Source organism: Rana temporaria, chromosome 6 (assembly GCF_905171775.1).
Source record: "Rana temporaria chromosome 6, aRanTem1.1, whole genome shotgun sequence".
Taxonomy (NCBI): domain Eukaryota; kingdom Metazoa; phylum Chordata; class Amphibia; order Anura; family Ranidae; genus Rana; species Rana temporaria.
Window position 1 is genome coordinate 57839512 of NC_053494.1, and position 20505 is coordinate 57860016.

General features: G+C 43.9%; 1 protein-coding gene across 4 annotated transcripts in view; it reads right to left on the bottom strand.

Annotated features, from left to right (window-relative positions):
* The window catches only part of ZC3H7A (zinc finger CCCH-type containing 7A), a 94311-nt gene that overhangs the window by 8558 nt on the left and 65248 nt on the right, over positions 1–20505 (bottom strand). For all 4 annotated transcript variants that reach the window (XM_040356866.1, XM_040356863.1, XM_040356865.1 and 1 more), the window contains exons 18-21: positions 16219–16349; positions 15968–16091; positions 13567–13675; positions 4539–4657 (exon numbers count right to left, since the gene is read on the bottom strand). In XM_040356866.1, the coding sequence (XP_040212800.1) occupies positions 4539–4657; positions 13567–13675; positions 15968–16091; positions 16219–16349 (483 nt within the window). The remainder of the gene's footprint in view (positions 1–4538; positions 4658–13566; positions 13676–15967; positions 16092–16218; positions 16350–20505) is intronic.

Below are 20505 nucleotides of genomic sequence, written 5' to 3' on the forward strand. Positions count from 1 at the left end.
CAGAGACAGAGATATAATTTTGCCCCTGTACAAATCATTAGTAAGACCTCATCTGGAATATGCAGTTCAGTTTTGGGCACCAGTTCTCAAAAAGGACATCGGAGAACTGGAGAAAGTGCAGAGAAGGGCAACCAAACTGATAAGAGGCATGGAGGAGCTCAGCTATGAGGAAAGATTAGAGGAACTGAATGTATTCACTCTTGAGAAGAGGAGAATAAGGGGGGATATGATCAACATGTACAAATATATAAGAGGTCCATACAGTGAACTTGGTGTTGAGTTATTCACTTTACGGTCAACACTGAGGACAAGGGGGCACTCTTTACGTCTAGAGGAAAAGAGATTTCACCTCCAAATACGGAAAGGTTTTTTCACAGTAAGAGCTGTGAAAGTGTGGAACAGACTCCCTCCAGAGGTGGTTCTGGCCAGCTCAGTAGATTGCTTTAAGAAAGGCCTGGATTATTTCCTAAATGTACAGAATATAACTGAGTACTAAGATTTGTAGGTAAAGTTGATCCAGGGTAAATCCGATTGCCTCTCGGGGGATCAGGAAGGAATTTTTTCCCCTACTGTAGCAAATTGGATCATGCTCTGCTGGGGTTTTTTGCCTTCCTCTGGATCAACTGTGGGTATGGAGTTGGGTGTATAGGATTTTACTGTGTTTTTTATTTTGTTTTTTTATTTTTTGTGGTTGAACTGGATGGACTTGTGTCTTTTTTCAACCTGACTAACTATGTAACTATGTAAAGGTACACCATTCCTACTGTGAAACATGGAGGTGGATCGCTGATGTTTTGGGGATGTGTGAGCTACAACGGCACAGGAAATTTGGTCAAATTGATGACAAGATGAATGAGGTACTGTATTTATCGGGGTATTGCACGCTCCGGCGTATAGCGCGCACCCCTAAAGTGGACCCGCATTCCTGTAAAAAAAACATTTTAGTACTTACAGTTTTGGTGTCTTGCGCAGCGTCCATCGGCGGCCTCGTCGGGTCCGGCGTCCGTCTGCGGCTTCGGTGGTGTCCTCCTCATCGGGTCCGGCGTCCTTCTGCGGTGTCCTCCCCGCTCGATCCCCTGTACGTCCAGGACGTGACTGCGAGAGGAGCCGAGCCTGCCCGACTATACACGAGTGTACTGCGCTCGGTATATGCCGGGGCACAGTAGTTCAAACTCGGCGCGGGTATCGGCGTATATCGCGCACCCACGATTTTGCCCTGAATTTCAGGGCAAAAAAGTGCGCGATATACGCCGATAAATACGGTATGTTATCAAAAAATACTGGAGGAACATTTGCATATATTAGCCAGGAAGCTGTGCATGGGATGTACTTGGACATTCCAACATAATGATCCAAAACACAAGGCCAAGTCGACCTGTCATTGGCTACAGCAGAATAAAGTGAAGGTTCTGGAGTGGCCATCTCAGTCTCCTGACCTCAATATCATTGAGCCAATCTGGGGAGATCTCAAATGTGCAATTCATGCAAGACAGCCCTAGAATTTACAGGAAATGGAGGCTTTTTGCCAAGAGGAATGGGCAACTTTACCATCTGAGAAGATAAAGAGCCTCATCCACAAATACCACAAAAAACTTCAAGCTGTCATTCCAGTGTATTGCCCCTAGTTAAAGGGGGCAATATACGGTATTAAGAGCTGAGGTATGTAAACTTTTGATCAGGATCATTTGGGTAGTTTCTGTTGGGATTATGATTTAAAAAGAGTAAACACAGTTGATTGATAATAAATGGCTTCAGCCAAACACTAACCATGAGTGAAAGAAACGTTTTTGTGTTATTCATATTCTCTCAAAAATGGCCAAGAAATCATAAATTCTGCCAGGGTATGTAAACTTATGAGCACAACTGTGTGTGTGTGTGTGTATATATATATATATATATATATATATATATATATATATATATACACACACACACACACATTTTATTATATCTTTTCATGCGACAACACTGAAGAAATTAAACTTTTCTACAATGTAAAGTAGTGAGTGTACAGCTTGTATAACAGTGTAAATTTGCTGTCCCCTCAAAATAACTCAACATACAGCCATTAATGTCTAATCCACTGGAAAAAGTGAGTACAACCCCAAGTGAAAAAATTTCAAATTGTGCCCAAAGTATCAATATTTTGTGTGGCCACCATTATTTTCCAGTACTGCCTTAACCCTCTTGGGCATGGAGTTCACCAGAGCTTTACAGATTGCCACTGGAATCCTCTTCCACTCCTCCATGATGACATCACAGAGTTGGTGGATGTTAGAGACTTTGCGCTCCTCTACCTTCTGTTTGAGGATGCCCCACGGATGCTCAATAGGGTTTAGGTCTGGAGACATGTTCGGCCAGTTCATCACCTTTGGCAGTGGTCGTCTTGGAGGCGTGTTTGGGGTTGTTATCATGTTGGAATCAGTCTCCGAAAGGAAGGGAATCATGCTCTGCTTCAGTATGTCACAGTACATGTTGACATTCATAGTTCCCTCAATAAACTGTAGCTCCCCAGTGCTGGCAGCACTCATGCAGCCCCAGACCATGACACTCCCACCACCACATCTGTCTTTGTACTCCTCACCTAGCTGCTGCCACACACGCTTGACACCATCTGAACCAAATGAGTTTATCTTGGTCTCATCAGACCACAGGACATGGTTGAAGTAATCCATGTCCTTAGTCTGCTTGTCTTCAGCAAACTGTTTGCAGGTTTTCTTGTGCATCATCTTTAGAAGAGGCTTCCTTCTGGGATGGCCGCCATGCAGACCAATTTGATGCAGTGTGCGGCGTATGGTCTAAGCACTGACAGGTTGACCCCCCACCCCTTCAACCTCTGCAGCAATACTGGCAGCACTCATACGTCTATTTACAAAAAACAACCACTGGATATGACGCTGCGCATGTGCACTCAACTTCTTTGGTCGACCATGGCGAGGTCTGTTCTGAGTGGAACCTGTTAAACTGCTGTATGGTCCTGGCCACCTTGCTGCAGCTCAGTTTCAGGGTCTTGGCAATCTTCTTATAGCCTAGGCCATCTTCTTATAGAGCAACAATTCTTTTTTTTAAATCCCCAGAGAGTTCTTTGCCATGAGGTGCCATGTTGAACCTCCGGTGACCAGTATGAGTGAGAGTGATAATACCAAATTTAACACATCTGCTCCCCATTCACACCTGAGACCCTGTAACACTAACAAGTCACATGACACCGGGGAGGGAAAATGGCTAATTGGGCCCAATTTGGAAATTTTCACTTAGGGGTGTACTCACTTTTGTTGCCAGCGGTTTAGACATTAATAGCTGTGTTTTGAGTTATTTTCAGGGGACAGAAATTTTACACTGCTGTACACTCACTACTTTACACCATAGCAAGTGTAATTTCTTCAGTGTTTTCACATGAAAAGATATAATAAAATATTAACAAAAATGTTAGGGGTGTACTCACTTTTCTGAGATACTTTATATATATATATATATATATATATAAAGTATTAGTGCTGTCAAGCGATTAAAATTTTTAATCGCGATTAATCGCATTAATGTCATAGTTAACTCACGATTAATCGCGCCATTAAGGAGGTTCACCCTTTAAATTTTTTTTTTTTTTTTTCTTATTTATTTTTTTATAATATTAAATTGTGTTTTTTTAATTTTTTTACATTTTGATCACTTTTATTGCTGTCACAAGGAATGTAAACATCCCTTGTGACAGCAATAGGTGGTGACAGGTACTCTTTATGGAGGGATCGGGGGTCTAAAAGACCTCCGATCCCTCCTTTGCACTTCAAAGTATTCAGATCGCCGAAAACGGCGATTCTGAATACTGTGTACTTTTTTAAATCCGGCGCCATTGGCAGCCGAGAAACCCGGAAGTGACGTCATGACGTCGCTTCCGTGGTTTCAATGCGGAGACTGAATCAAAGCCGCTTACGGCTTAGTGTCAGTCTCCGCCTGGACACAGAAGGCGCCGGATGGAGGATCGGGTATCCCGGTGGGACGGGAGGCCCGGTCAGAGCGGCGGGAGGGGGGGGATGTCCCCTCCCGCTCCTCCGGCATAACAACCGAGCGGCTTTTAGCCGCATCGGTTGTTATGTTTGGATAGCCGATCGCCCGCTCTAAACAACAGTACCGGGATGATGCCTGCGGCTGCAGGCATCATCCCGGTATAACCCCCGAACGCCGCCTCGTTAATCGCGCGATAAAAAAATTGACGGCATTAACGTGGGTTTGCGTTAACGCCGTTAATAGCGCGTTTAACTGACAGCACTAATATTATATATATATACATGTGCACACACACACACACACACACACAATATATATATATATATATATATATATATATATATATATATATATATATATATATATATATATATATATATATATACACACATACAAACACACACACACACACACACCTGCAAGTCTTGAGAATATAAGTTCAAGTATTTAAATGCTTTGATTTCTGACTGTTTATGCTTTCTCTTACAGATCTGTCTCAATGCCTTTTATGTCTATCTTCCAACAATACCTACCGTGGTTTCTGCATAGTCAGTGGGCAAGTGAACTTGTTTATTGGCTTGATTGAACATTTCATTTCCTCTCTCAATCTTTTTACTGTTCAATTTCTCATACAGTTGATCCATATCTTGAACTAACCAAAAAAAAAAAGACATAATCACATTTACATGTATTGCATTTTTAAGTCAAATAGGACCAGGCAAAAAGTAGGCAGAAGCTTCCTATTATTTTTGTTTTTCAGAACAAGGGTTACATGGGTTACTGTACACTTTCATGCTAAAGGCATAAACAAAAATGCTAGGAAAGGTTTAACAAATCACACAAAAATATGATGGTTCTATTCAGAAGAATGAAGTGTGAATACACTCTTAATGTGGCTAAGCAATTGGACAGAACTTACTCAGAAACTTGTAACATGAGCGCACAGACAACATATTGGCTACTTTACCACAACTCTGCAGTACAGTATAAATGAATCTAACCTGTGTTCATAACAGTGTAATAGAAAAATCTGCAACTGCTTTAGGAAAACCACTGCTTTTTCTCTGCTTAGATCTGTAGAATTACACACAGCGAATGAAAGTCAGAAATGTTATCTCTATAATTGTTTCAGGTCACTGACTCTAAATTCTTAACTGTTCAAAGGTTTTATTCATGAAACCTTGCTTACAACTGTGATTGGTTACTACTAACACTTGGTACAGGGTGCTGTGATTAGCCCTGATACCATGTGGTCGCTGTGACCAATCAGGTCATGACTATGTGTCTGTATGGACACGGAGCTGTGACTTATCTCAGGTGCCCCCATTGCAAGTTGCTTGCTGTGGGGGCACTCAACAGGAGGGAGGGGACCAGGAGAGTCGAAGAGGGACCCGAGAAGAGGAGGGTCCGGGCTGCTCTGTGCAAATGCCAAATTCCAAATCCCAATATGATTGCAAAACTGCCATCTTCCTTCTATCCCGGGTGCACTATATATGTTCCATGTATTACCACTAAACAAACGATACTGATTCATTTGTTTATTTTCTATATTCCTAGAATGTACAAGACGTGCTGTTTTTTCAGTACTGAGATCACTAGGCTGTTTCAGAGCCCCATATGCAATTTTGCAATCACATTGAGATTTGTAGCCAGATTCAGAGACAGTTACGTCGGCGTATCAGTAGATACGTCGTCGTAACTCTGAATCTACGCCGTCGTAAATTTAAGCGTATTCTGGAAACCAGATACGCTTAAATTTGGCTAAGATACAAGCGGCGTAAGTCTCCTACGCCGTCGTATCTTAGGGTGCATATTCACGCTGGCCGCTAGGTGAGGCTTCCGTCAATTTCAGCGTAGAATATGCAAATGAGCAAGATACGCCGATTCACAAACGTACGTGCGCCCGTCGCAATTAGTTACGCTGTTTACGTAAGAGATACGCAGGCGTAAAGATAAAGCTGCTCCCTAGGTGGCGCAGCCCATGCAAGGTATGGACGTCGGAACAGGCCTATCTTTTTACGTTGTTTGCGCAAGTCGTACGCGAATAGGGCTGTGCGTAAGTTACGTCACGTCGTAGGCAGTGTTCGACGTAGCTTAGGCATTCTATCCGACACATGCGCACTGGGATTCTTTCACGAACGGCGCATGCGCCGGTCGTAAAAAACGTCAATCACGTCGGGTCACCAGTCATTAACATAAAACATGCCCCCCTGTTCCACATTTGAATTAGGCGCGCTTAGGCCGGCCCATTTACGCTACGCCGCCGTAACTTAGGAGGCAAGTGCTTTGTGAATACAGCACTTGCCTCTCTGACTTACGGCGGCGTAGCGTATATGCGATACGCTACGCCGCCTCAACATTAAGCTGGTCTATATGAATCTGGCTATTGAAATTTACAGTTCAGTTCTGCATGCTTTTTTTTCTGCACAAAATGCATGCAGTGTTTTCCATGTATTCCAATGGCTCTAGTTCACACCATGCAGTTAGTTTCCAGTCAGTTTCTGCACCGAAACTGACTGCATGGTGTGAACTATAGTCATTGGAATAAATGGAAAACAGTGTGCATGCATTTTTAGTGCAGAAAAAAAGCGCACAGAACTGCATCTGGTGTGAACTGGTCCTTAAAGAGGATGTAAACCCACTCTCAACAATTCTAAACTACTGCCATGGTGCTGATCTATAAGGATGTACATGCCTCCTGCATGTATCCTTACCTGTCAAATGTCCCCCATTTTGCTGTTTAAACCCCCGCAAAGTCCAGATTTGGTGGGCAGGTCTGTTGTTCGGCGCTCGGTGGGCGGAGTCATGATGTCAGCAGACTCCCGCCCACCTCTACACTCCCCTTGGCCAGAGTGCGCACAACACAGGAAGAGCGCGTTCTGGGTATAGTAGAGCGCGGTCACGGCCCCCTGTCAGCACACGTTGATGTCCCTTGACAGTCGGGGATGATCGCTGCGACGGGACAGCTGTGAGCACCGACACCCTGCATGGCTTTTTATCATCTGCTTCTCCTCCTCCCTCCCGCGGCTTTCATCTAATAAGTCATGCAGGGGGATCGGTGCTCACAGCTGTCCCCGTCGCAGCGATCATCCCCGAGTGTCTTCTTGTTCTTCTCCACCCCCGATGTTATCCCCCCACCGCTCCTCATCCTGCTCCGTTTGTCCGCCCCCCCGCGCCGTGTCTTCACCTCCGCCCCCCCCCTCGTCCTGCTCCGTTTGTCCGCCCCCCCCGCGCCGTGTCTTCACCTCCGCCCCCCCCTCGTCCTGCTCCGTGTGTCCAGCTCCATCCCCCGCAGCCATCGCCGGCTTCTCTCTCCTCTCCCGCGGGCTGCGAGGGGGGGGGGCTCTGTCAGGATGGAGAGCGGAAACGGGACACAGAGCGTTCGTTACCGAGCGCTGTGTGTCCTGTGAAAACTGTGCAGAGTAACCTGTGTGTTACTCTACTCAGTTTATGAATGGAAGGGAGACGCTGTCTTCCTTCCATTCATCTTCAATGCAGAGAAAAGGACTGGGGAATGAATGTCCTCTGTCCCTTTCTCTGTCTCATATGGGAGATGTCAGGGGTCTCTGTTTAGACCCCTGACATGTCACCAACACCCCCACAGGGCTGATAAAAAAATGAAATTGTAAAAAAATAAAAATAAATCAGACACCACAACCACCCCCCCATACCAAGATGGTCCAGAACCCCCTGTCCACTACCCCACCGTCCACTATCCCACCGTCCACTACCCCACTGACAACGTCCACTACCCCACTGACAACGTCCACTACCCCACCGTCCACTACCCCACTGTCACCGTCCACTACCCCACTGTCACCGTCCACTACCCCACTGACAACGTCCACTACCCCACTGTCACCGTCCACTACCCCACTGTCCACTACCCCACTGACAACGTCCACTACCCCACTGTCCACTACCCCACTGTCACCGTCCACTACCCCACTGTCACCGTCCACTACCCCACCGTCCACTACCCCACTGTCCACTACCCCACTGTCCACTACCCCACTGACACCATCCACTACCCCACTGTCCACTACCCCACTGTCCACAACCCCACTGACACCGTCCACTACCCCACTGACACCGCCCACTACCCCACCGACATCGCCCACTGACACCGCTCACTACCCCACTGACACCAACCACTGCCCCAACCCCTTTCCAAAAAGCATTGTGAAAAAATATATTTAAAAAACAAAACCCCACCCTCCCATCAAGTACAAAAATAAATTGTAAAAAGAAAAAAAAAATGTTATTGTAAAAATGTATAAAAAGAAAAAAATCCACTGGTCCCAAAAAAACCTTTTGGGAACAAAAAATATTAAATTGTGAAATAAAAAAAATTTATCTGACACTGTCCACTATCCTGACACCATCCTGCATGTACTACCCACCTCTGTACCCTACGCATTCCTGTGATTCGCATCGCACTGCTGTTCAGATCACATGTGATGTCTGTGCGATGCGATTTCAGCCATACAAACTGTATAGCTGAAATCGCATCACATTCGGACCAAACACGCATCACACCTATGCGATCCGATTCATGTCCTGTCAGTTCGCAGTGCGATATGCGAGCTGAAATGGGGGCGTCATTACCATTGTATTACACTCCCCAGCATATGGCAGTGTGAACTGTCGTGCGAGTCGGGTGCGATGTGGGAACCCGCAGTGGATTTGCAGGGTTCCCGAATCGCACCAGTGTGAACCAAGCCTCAAAGCATGCAGCCTACAAATGTCACCTGACTGCTCCCACCAAGGCTCGGTTCACACTGGTGCGATTCGGGAACCCTGCAAATCCACTGCGGCTTCCCACATCGCACCCGACTCGCACGACAGTTCACACTGCCATATGCTGGGGAGTGTAAGACAATGGTAATGACACCCCCATTTCAGCTCGCATATCGCACTGCGAACTGACAGTTAGGACATGAATCGGATCGCATAGGTGTGAAATTCTGGTGTGGACCAAAAAAAGGGTCCTGTGCGAGTTTGTTCCAAATGAGATGCAATTTCAGCCATACAATTTGTATGGCTAAAATCGCATCGCACAGACATCGCACGTGATCTGAACAGCAGTGCGGTGCGAATCACTTGCGATCTCGTACAGCTCATTAATGTGAACCAGCCCTAAGTTCATTCAGCCTGGGTGTAAGTATAAAAAGTGAGAAATCCACCCTCCCCCACACAACACATCCTGGTAATATAGGAATTTTGCATATGTGATCAGGTGACCTCAGACACACACACACTGCAATATAACAATAATTAGAAGATCACTCACGCTCGGACTATCTCCCCTAATCACTTGTCTATGTATATTCTGATGGCTGTTCACTGGAGCATTTCATCATGACATTGAACTTTGTCTCACCTCATGTTTTGTAAACATTTAATCAAAACACAGGACAAGCAGACAATTCTGGCATATTAGGAGAGGAGAGGGGAGGGGGGGTGATTTGTGCACTGTTTACAGAAACTGTGCATGGTCTGCAGGCTAGTGCACGAGATATGTAAATATCCTGTCACTCAAAGCATGGAGGCGGAACGGACTTTGCTTTTTAGAGGAAAGTCCGTTTTATTCCACTGAACAATAAAAAGAGGATTGCTCAGCTCTGGATTAACTCTGTGTGGCAAGACTGGGCACAGATGATAGGAAATCGTATTCTCTACATTGTGACATCAAAAATAAAAAATAATTTTTTTGGGTTTACATCCACTTTAAGGTATGTAGTTACATATCTTACACTGGCATCTGCTGGTATAACACTATTGCAGGGACCTGGTATACAGATATAATGACCCTATGTAAATCCAATTCATACTTTCCCCTTTTTTTATTAGGGATTTCCAGGCAGGCTCCAGTTGACCATTATCTGGCCCACCCAATAAACCATAAGTCAGAGGCTAACATCCAAAATCTAATTGGGACCTTTTATCTGGATATGTGTACATATGGAATCATAATATGGCTACATTATATATATTTACATTTTATATTATGTTCACTACCAATATACTTATAGAATAGTTTGCTTTTCCCCTTCTGAGATGCCATTTGGTCCCAGTGTGCATGATTCTGGTTCCCTGCTCAATTCCCTGAGACCCGTCTTTCTATTCATTATCTCTCCATCTGAGTGCCTGCCCACCACAAGCATATTATGTGCTGCTGGTTGTGAACTATGGAGTCTTGGGCATTGTGAGTATTACATCAAACAACATGTCATAGGAAGTCATTTGTTGTATGACATGTTTGTAATTTCTCGTCTTTTAGATTGTAATATCCACAGATCTTGAAAATAGTAATGAATAACTTGATCACAAGCGTGTCTGGTCTCACAGAACTCTCACCTTATTAATAGATATACTGAGCATCAAGGATAATCATAGAGCACTTCACCTCCATATAAAAACGAGTTCCACACCATCCACACTTCCACTGGTACCTCTCAGGCTTATTCCAGGCTCATATCTTTATAAAATCTCCTCGACCAATCCCTATTAGGCCCCCCGGTATAGGGGTACAGGGGGGAGAAAACAAAAGAGAGAGAGAGAGAGCCTCCAATGGTGCAATATCAAAGTACAGGGGAATGTTTATTTAAGGGTAAATATGCTCTTACATAAAAGTTTAAAACGTGTCTTCATCTGGGGACAGTGTCGTAACGCGTAGGGATTGGCCGTGGGCAGACGTACACCAGGAGTGACGTGAGGAGGCGTTGAGAACGCCGCTGTTCATTTTATTTTGCACTTGTTAAACTTTTATGTAAGAGCATATTTACCCTTAAATAAACGTTCCCCTGTAGTTTCATACTGCACCATTGGAGGCTCTCTCTCTCTTTTGTTTTCTCCCCCCTGTACCCCTATACCTATGCTGCAGGCAGCACTTTAACAAGAAGGTTTAAGACTTTCTTGGTGCCTCAATGGATGAGAAATAAGAAATTTCTACTGGACATGTGTTTTAATTCACTTTATAAACTGGATTACTAGAAACTAGTTTACTTTATAAACTAGATTATCTGTGTTTAAAGCTCCATTAAGGTTATAATGTACAGAGAGGGGAAACAAGTATTTGACCCCCTCCTAATTTTGTACATTTGCCCACTGACAAAAAAATTGTCAGTCTATAATTTTAACGGTAGGTTTATTATATCAGTGAGAGATAGAATAACAAAAACATCCAGAAAAGCAAATTCAAAAAAGTTATAAATTGATTTGCTTTTTAATGAGTGAAATAAGTATTTGACCCTTTCGCTAAATATGACTTGGTGGCAAAACCCTTGTTGGCAATCAGAGAGATCAGACGTTTCTTGTAGTTGGCCACTAGGTTTGCACAAATCTCAGGAGGGATTTTGTCCCACTCCTCTTTGCAGATCCTCTCCAAGTCATTAATTTTTCGAGGCAGACGTTTGGTACCTCGAACCTTCAGCTCCCTCCACATATTTTTATAGGATTAAGGTCTGGAGACTGGCTAGGCCACTCCAGGACCTAATGTGCTTCTTTTGAGCCACTCCTTTGTTGCCTTGGCCATGGGTTTTGGGTCATTGTTATGCTGGAATAGCCATCCATGACCCATTTTCAATAGCCTGGCTAAGAGAAGGAGGTTCTTACCCAAGATTTGATGGTACATGGCCCCGTCCATTGTCCCTTTGATATGGTGAAGTTGTCCTGTCCCCTTAGCCAAAAAACACCCCCAGAGCATAATGTTTCCACTTCTATGTTTGACGGTGTTCTTGGGGTCCTCCTCCAAACATGGCGAATTGAGATGATGCCAAAAAGCTTGATTTTGGTCTCATCTGACCACAACACTTTCACCCAGTTCTCCTCTGAATCATTCAGATGTTCATTAGAAAACTTCAGACGGGCTGTACACGTGCTTACTTGCAAGCGCTGCAGGATTTCAGTCCTTCACGGCCTAGTGTGTTACCAATTGTTTTCCTGGTGACTAATGGTCCCAGCTGCCTTGAGATCATTGAAAGGTTCTCCCGTGTAGTTCTGGGCCGATTCCTCACCGTTCTCATGATCATTGAAACTCCACAAGGTGAGATCTTGCATGAAGCCCAGACTGCAAGAGATTGACAATTATTTTGTGCTTCTTCAATTTGCGAAAAATCGCACCAACTGTCACCCTCTCACTAAGATGCTTGGTGATGGTCTTGTAGCCCATTCCAACCTTGTGTGGGTCTACAATGTTGTCCCTGACATCCTTGGATAGCTCTAGCTATTTGGTCTTGGCCATGGTGGAGAGATTGGAATCTGATGGATTACTTCTTTGGACAGGCATCTTTTATACAGGTAACAAGCCGAGATTAGGAGCACTCCCTTTAGTGCCGGTTCACACAGGGGAGGCTTCAAAGTCACCCAACTCTGAAGCCGCCCCGTACAGCGCAACTTCAGCGCGGCTTTCAAAATTACTTCTGTATAGAAGTCAAGGCAAGCCACTCTGGAGTCGTCCCAAAGTAGTACAGGGACCTTTTTCTAAGTCGGCGCGCCTTGAGTCACTCCTATTAGAACGGTTCCATTGTACAGAATGGAGCGTGACTTGTCAGGCTGTTAAGTCGCCTGACAGGTCGCCCCTGTGTGAACCGGGTCTTGAGCGAGTGCTTCTAATCTCAGCTGGTTACCTGTATAGAATACACCTGGGAGCCAGAAATCTTGCTTATTGATAGGAGATCAAATACTTATTGTACTCATTACAATGCAAATACATTTATTACTTTTTAGAAATGCTTTTTCGTGGATATTTTTGCTGTTATTCGGTCTCTCACTGTTAAAATAAACCTACCACTAAAATTATATCCTGATCATTTCTTTGTCAGTGAGCAAACATACAAAATCAACAGGGGATCAAATAATTATTTCTCTCACTGTAAATACATTTAGAAGGACTATACTGTCCCACTGCTAGAGGGAACACCACAGGTAGTGTACATCCTATATAGTATTAAGTAGTTGTGCCTCCAGTGCTCAACTGTTTTTAGCGTAAGTGCTACCAAATGAAATCCCATCCCCATAACATACATTCATCCTTTCACTTTAACTTGCCCCCAGCCACAAACGCACTTCCCAGTATCTATGCCAGCAGTGAGTCGGCCCCTCTAGTATACAGAGTTTACCAGCCAGTTCTTACACTAACAGTGTATTAATGTTAGCCCCCACTAACCAGACCCCCAGCTTATGAACATTACAAACTCCCCTATAATCATACGGCTTGTTCAATAAACAATTCAAGGAGTAAAGCGCTAACCCATAGCAACTGATTGAAGTTTACAAACGTCAGATCAGTACAAACTAGTGTCCGTTATATGTTTCTGGGTACTGTATTTGAACATTTTGTATTTCATTTACATTGCATTTTTCAACAAGCCTGACTTGGCAGTGCAAGGAGAGAACTGTCCCACATTCACTGTTCCACAACTATTACAGTTATGAACAATGCAATCTGGAGTTTTGTAGTTAGAAAATACTACAGAAATGGGACAAAATGTGAAAAAAGACATTAACACAAAGTACAAAAAGAAGTGGCAATGTATGCTTTATTTATATTTTACTTACTTCCTAAATCCTTCATATATGTCCATATTTCTTTTTCCTCCTGGCTGTGAGCAAAGGCACAATTTCCTATAAACTGGCATTTTCTGCCATTCGTTATATGATTACACAGCTGCAGAAAATACAATATATTTATTTAATTATTTTTTAAATAGTATTTATACAATAAACACTACCTTAAATTAAAAATACAGGTCACTTTTACATAAATTATTTACAAATATTTATAGCATTTATAAGTTCTCATCTTAGTACAAAATGTGAAAGATTTGTTATTGCTTTAACACATACTAGGAAGCCCACTGCACCCTATCTATTTTTCAACTACTTTAAGCTACATAAGTCTTATAAATATTATGCCTTATATTTCAGTGTCAATACTCAACTATCAGTCAGCAGTGTGAGTGTCAGCAGTGTAGAGGAAAAAGTCCCCCCCCCCCCCCACCCAAAAAAAACATTAAGGAGTTCATTTATAACAAAAAAGAGGTATCTATGTTTTCTGTTATACTATGCAGGGTTGCTCTTTATCACAGCTTGCATTTTGCGTCCCGTTCACAAAATGCAGGCTGCGGTATAAAGAAACAGAAACATCAGTCTCTGCTGCCGCCTTGATTTACACTTACCGTATATACTCTAGTATAAGCTGACTCGAATATAAGCTGATGCACCTAATTTTACCACAAAAAAAATGGGAAAACGTATTGACTTGAGTATAAGCCTAGGGTGTCTATCTGCATGCCTCACTGTGCCCGTGCTTCACTGTGCCTCACTGTGTCCATGACTAAACTTACGTTTAACGTGGGAGTATATAGAAGGGGTGCCCGGCTTTGAAAAATCTGTGTTCCCTGGCCGTAGGTCCCCCAGACAGCAAACTTTGCACACTTGTAGAGGAGAACTGTGGCTACATGTGTGCCAAAGTTACCAGACAAATTACCATTTAACATGGGAGTCTATGAAAGGGTTGGCCAACTTTGAAAAATCGGTGCTCCCCGGCCGTAGGTCCACCGGACAACAAATTTTGCATACTTGTAGAAGAGTTGGGCTATATGTGTGCCAAGTTTGGGGTCCAGGGGACCTACGGCCCGCCAGTACCAGGTCCCCAAAGTCCGGGAGATCAGGCGCAAAAAGGTGTATAAGCAAGGGGGGCATTTTCAGCACCCAAAAATATGCTGAAAAACTCGGCTTATACTCAAGTATATACGGTACTTGTTTTTATTGCACTCTTCTAGATTTGGGCTGCCAAAGTTAATGGTGCATAATGCACATTTGTAAATTACCACCGTGCTGTATAAATGCAAAGCATCCATTTTTTTTTAGTAGCTGCCTCGTCATGGAATGGCTTTTGCTTTATTAATGGACCCCTAAATTATCCTCTATTTACAGAAGATAATAACTTGCTTGGTTATGTATACATGTTTTGAATTACTTTCTTACTTAAAGCGGAGTTGCACCCAAAAATTGAACTTCAGCTTTTCAGAACCCTCCCCGCTCCGGTGTGACATTTTTACACCTTTCAGGGAGAGGTGGGAGCAGATACCTGTGTAATACATCTGGGCATAGATACCCGAGCCACCCGCGGGTATCCACGCCACTTCCCGTCCACCTCCCACTGTCTTCTGGGAGACATGCAGGTCCCAGAAGACAGCAGGGGACCAGTGAGAATGCACAGCGCGAGTTGCGCATGCGCAGTAGGGAACCAGGAAGTGAAGTCGCAAGGCTTCACTTCCTGATTCCCTTACCGAAGCATCCGAGAGACCCGAAAAAGAGATTGGATTCGGGTGCCGACATCATGGGCACCCTGGACAGGTAAGTGTCGTTATTTTAAAAGTCCGCAGCTGCAGTATTTGTAGCTGCTGACTTTAACCACTGAAGACCCGGACCAATATGCAGGTTAAGGTCCTTGCCCCTTTTTGCGATTCGGTACTGCGTCGTTTTAACTGACAATTGCGCGGTCGTGCAACGTGGCTCCCAAACAAAATTGGTGTCCTTTTTATTCCCACAAATATAGCTTTCTTTTGGTGGTTACAACCAAAAATGTAAATGTATTTTATTGAGATTTTATGTGATAGACCAACACAAAGTGGAAAATTATAAATGGTTTTCAAAATATTTTACAAAATATCTGAAAAGTGTGGCGTGCATTTCTATTGAGCCCTCCTGAGTCAATACTTTGTGGAACCACCTTTCACTGCAATTACAGCTGCAAGTCTTTTTGGGTATGTCTCTACCAGCTTTGCACATCTAGAGATTGACATTTGTGGACAAAATGTGGAAAATTTCAAGGTACTGTAAACCACTAAATCTGAATATAACAAAGTTGTGTTTTCTACCTAACAAAACATGCCTTTTAAAAAAAAAAAAAGAATCTCAAGAAATATTCAGTACAATAAGATTTGAATATTACCTCAAACTGAGCTGGCAATGGCTTTCTCATAGGGCAAGGTCTGATAGATATCCACTTCTTAGCAATTCTTCCACTACTCCGCTCATTGGACATTGCTAACACAACCTGGCGGTCCTTTGTCCATCTTTTAAAACATTTATTAAATATTTAAATATGTATTGAAAAAAGTTATAAAAAAAAAAAAAGCAGTATGCAGCCCAATATTTGCTATTTAGCTAAACAGATTAAATTACTTTATATTCTGTACTTACGTGTGTCTTGCCTTTGCGCTACAATATTTTCTGTTTTTGTCTGCTTCAATGACTTGGCCATTTCTCCAACACTGTCCACACACAAACTTAATGTTCAAATTTGGAAGCTCATGATTCTGCATATTCAAAAGCTTGAAAAAAATAAAATAAAAAATATGGACAAATAATTAATTCTATATAAGGAATTTGAATACACTAGGGTCATATATAAAATAAGTGAAGTTTGAAAAGCAAGACTTGTATGTTAACAAATGAATGTTTGAATTTTATCACACCTCACACCTTTATTAGTATCCATTCAAAGTCATAATGCATATGGTATTGTCATTACCATCCATTATTTGCTAATGTTAGCAATCGCTTTTGTTTTAACTCAGGCTTCATTAAAGTGGTATGTAACATCAATTAACAAATCAAGGGTATACAGACCATATAGTCCAGGCGGGAAAACTTTTTCCGCGATTTACAATTACGTCATGCATTTGTGTTACAGTTTGGTGAGGTCACCATAGAAACTGAGGCCTCCTGTTTGGAACAATTTTTGTGTTCTGAAGCATTAGGTAAAACCTTATCTGAAGTGAATAAGGAATCATTTGCTGAAAGCTCTTGAGTGATGCAAAGAACAGTGGATATCTGTAATTCCCAACTTTTAAGGGGGGACTGGGATGAAATGTGGGATTACCCCTTTAAATACCTGGTGTTGGCCAGGGATCAACTCATTCAATATAAATTATTACACAAAATCTGCTATACCCCCTTCAGTTTGACCAGTATATAGAACTCATGCTCCCCGGTGTGTTGGCGCTGCCCATCTTCCCCTGCCGATTATGAACACGTTCTCTGGCACTTATTTTGGCAGGGGGGTTACTCAGGATCTTCATGAGATTATGGCCCTTCTGATCCCAATGATTATTTCAGTTTATCCATTGGGTCTTGTGAAGGAGCTGGCACCTCTTAGGGTGCAGAGGACACTCCTTACTCTTGTACTCTTTTATATTCGAAAGGCAATATTGTTATGCTGGAAAAAAAATATAGGCTCCCTCTTTGACATTTTGGAGGGGGCTGGTTCACAGTACATTACTGCTGTAGAAAGCCACATATTTAAGTAGGGTCTGCCCTAAAAATTTAGCAAAGCTGGATTTCCGAATCATCTATATTCACTGAGGGACTCCCTGCTGACACCAGGGATCTGTCTTGCATACATTTAAAAGAGAAGTGCGTTTTTTTTTTTCAGAATCATACCTACCTAGGTGGCCGCTGTATCTGTCCCCCGGCGCCTCTGCACTGAGAACCGAGCTGGCTCGGTTCTCTCAGCTCCCTGGAGCTCTCCATTTTGAACCTGCAGTGCAGCTGAGAAATATTTTTCAGGGGAGGACATACATTGATCAGGGTGTACTGATCCCACAGAGTCACTAGAGCATCTACTGCTTCAACCATGAAATCCTTATACCTAAATAGTCATCTGTTTAGCTTGTTGAACCTTGAGGATGCATCTGGCATCCTACACCTGTGACACAGATCCCAGAGCACCTCATAATACAGGCGCTACCAGCTAAAAAAAATCTGCATGCCAATTGTCTCAGCCTGGAATGTATTAGGCTAACAAGGCTGAAATTCTACGTTCTGCCCAGAAAAGGCCCTGCTTCTATCAAGAGAATCTTCTAAAAGATGGGATGAAAGGATTTGGGACTCCAGAGCTGGATTTCTGGGCCTCCAAGTCAGAGATAAAGAGATTTTTAATACAGCTTACCTGTAAAATCTTTTTCTTGGAGTACATCACGGGACACAGAGCGGCATTCATTACTATATGGGTTATATGGAGTACCTTCAGGTGTTGACACTGGCAATCTCAAACAGGAAATGCCCCTCCCTATATAACCCCCTCCCATAGGAGGAGTACCTCAGTTTTGTAGCAAGCAGTATGCCTCCCAAAATGGTCCCCATAAGAGGGGTGGGAGCTCTGTGTCCCGTGATGTACTCCAAGAAAAAGATTTTACAGGTAAGCTGTATTAAAAATCTCTTTTTCTTTATCGTTACATCACGGGACACAGAGCGGCATTCATTACTATATGGGATGTCCCAAAGCAATGCTTACAATGAGGGGAGGGAGAACATCTCCAAGACAAAAGGATTTAATTTAGAGAAATACTCAAATCATAATAAATCCAACTTAGTTGAGAAAAAATAATCTTAAATTTTAAATTTAACTCAAAAAAAGAGGAGCCCCCGGAATCCGAGGGTCTCAAACTGCAGCCTGCAGCACTGCCTGCCCAAAGGCTGTATCAGAATTCCTTCTTACGTCCAACTGGTAGAATTTTGTAAACGTGTGGACAGAAGACCAGGTTGCCGCCTTGCAAACTTGAGCCATAGAGATCTGGTGGTGTGCTGCCCAGGAGGCGCCCATGGCCCTAGTAGAATGAGCCTTTAATGATACTGGAGGAGGCAACCCCTTCAAGCCGTAGGCCTGAGTGATTAACTGCTTAATCCACCTAGAGATGGTGGACTTTGCAGCTGCCTGCCCTTTCTTGGGCCCATCCGGTAAAATGAACAACACATCCGTTTTCTGGATCTTCTCTGTAGCTTTAAGATAGGCCTTCATGGCCCTGACAATATCCAAGGTATGCAGCAACCCTTCCTTTCTGGAAGTAGGTTTAGGGAAGAAGGATGGTAATACCAAATCCTGGTTTAGATGAAAACTGGATATAACCTTCGGTAGGAAGGAAGGATGAGGGCGGAGAACGACCTTGTCCTTATGAAAAATAAGATATGGTTCCTTACAGGATAAGGCCGCCAGTTCCGATACTCTTCTTGCGGAAACTATGGCGACCAAAAATACTAACTTCCTTGTCAGTAAAACCAAAGGAATTTCAGCCAACGGCTCAAACGGTTGTTTCTGCAAACTTGACAGAACAAGATTTAAATCCCACGGACAAAGTGGGGATTTAACTGGAGGTTTAATACGTAAGACCCCTTGAAGGAAGGTCTTAACCAGCGAGTGGGTGGCCAGCGGCCGCTGAAACCACACTGACAGAGCTGAAATCTGTCCTTTGATTGTGCTTAATGCCAATCCCTTATCCACTCCTAGCTGGAGAAAACTTAAAACTCTCTCGATGGTAAACTTGCGAGAAAGCCATAGCTTGGACTCACACCAGCCTACATAGGCCTTCCAGACCCTGTAATAAATCACCCTAGAGACCGGTTTCCTGGCTCTGATTAGGGTAGAGATTACCTTCTGAGACAGACCTCTACCCCTGAGAATCAGGGATTCAGCTTCCAGGCCGTCAAATTTAGATGCCGTAAGGCAGGGTGGAGGATCGGACCTTGCGATAGCAGGTCTGGCCGTAGAGGAAGAGTCCAAGGGTCTCCTACTACCATCTTTAGGATTAGTGAGTACCATGCCCTTCTGGGCCATGCTGGAGCTACCAGAATGACTGGTATGTGCTCCACCCTGATCCTGCGCAGCAGGCGGGGTAGTAACTGGAGCGGGGGAAAAGCATAAAGAAGTTTGAACTGATGCCAAGGGCAAACCAGCGCATCGGTTCCGCAGGCCATCGGATCCCTTGAGCGGGATATGAACCTGTCTAGCTTCTTGTTGAGTCTCGATGCCATGATATCCACGTCCGGCACTCCCCATCTTTGGCAGAGTGCTTGAAAGATTTGTGGATGCAGAGACCATTCCCCCGGCAATAGAGTCTGGCGGCTTAAGAAGTCCGCCTGAAAGTTGTCCACTCCGGGAATGAATATTGCCGATATGCAGGGCACATGAGCCTCTGCCCATAGGAGAATCAAGCTCACCTCTCTCTAAGCGGCTTGACTCCTGGTTCCCCCTTGGTGATTTATGTATGCCACGGCCGTGGCATTGTCTGATTGAATTCTCACCGGGAACCCCTGCAATTTTGACGTCCAAGCCCTGAGGGCTAGTCGAGCAGCTCTGAGCTCCAAGATGTTGATGGGTAATTGCTTCTCTAGCTTTGCCCAAGTACCTTGGCGAGTGCAACCATCCAAAATTGCTCCCCAGCCTGTCAGGCTGGCGTCTGTGGTCACTATCTTCCAAGCCACTGGGCTGAAAGATCTCCCTTTCAGTAGATTCTGAGGGTCTAACCACCAACACAGACTTTGTCGGACTCTTGATGAGAGCGGCAACGGGATATCCAAGGCCTGTGGCCTTCTGCTCCATGCTGACAGGATGGCTGCCTGCAGGATGCGAGTGTGACTCTGGGCGTATGGTACCGCCTCGAATGTGGCCACCATCTTGCCTAGTAACCTCATACATAGGCGAATAGTCGG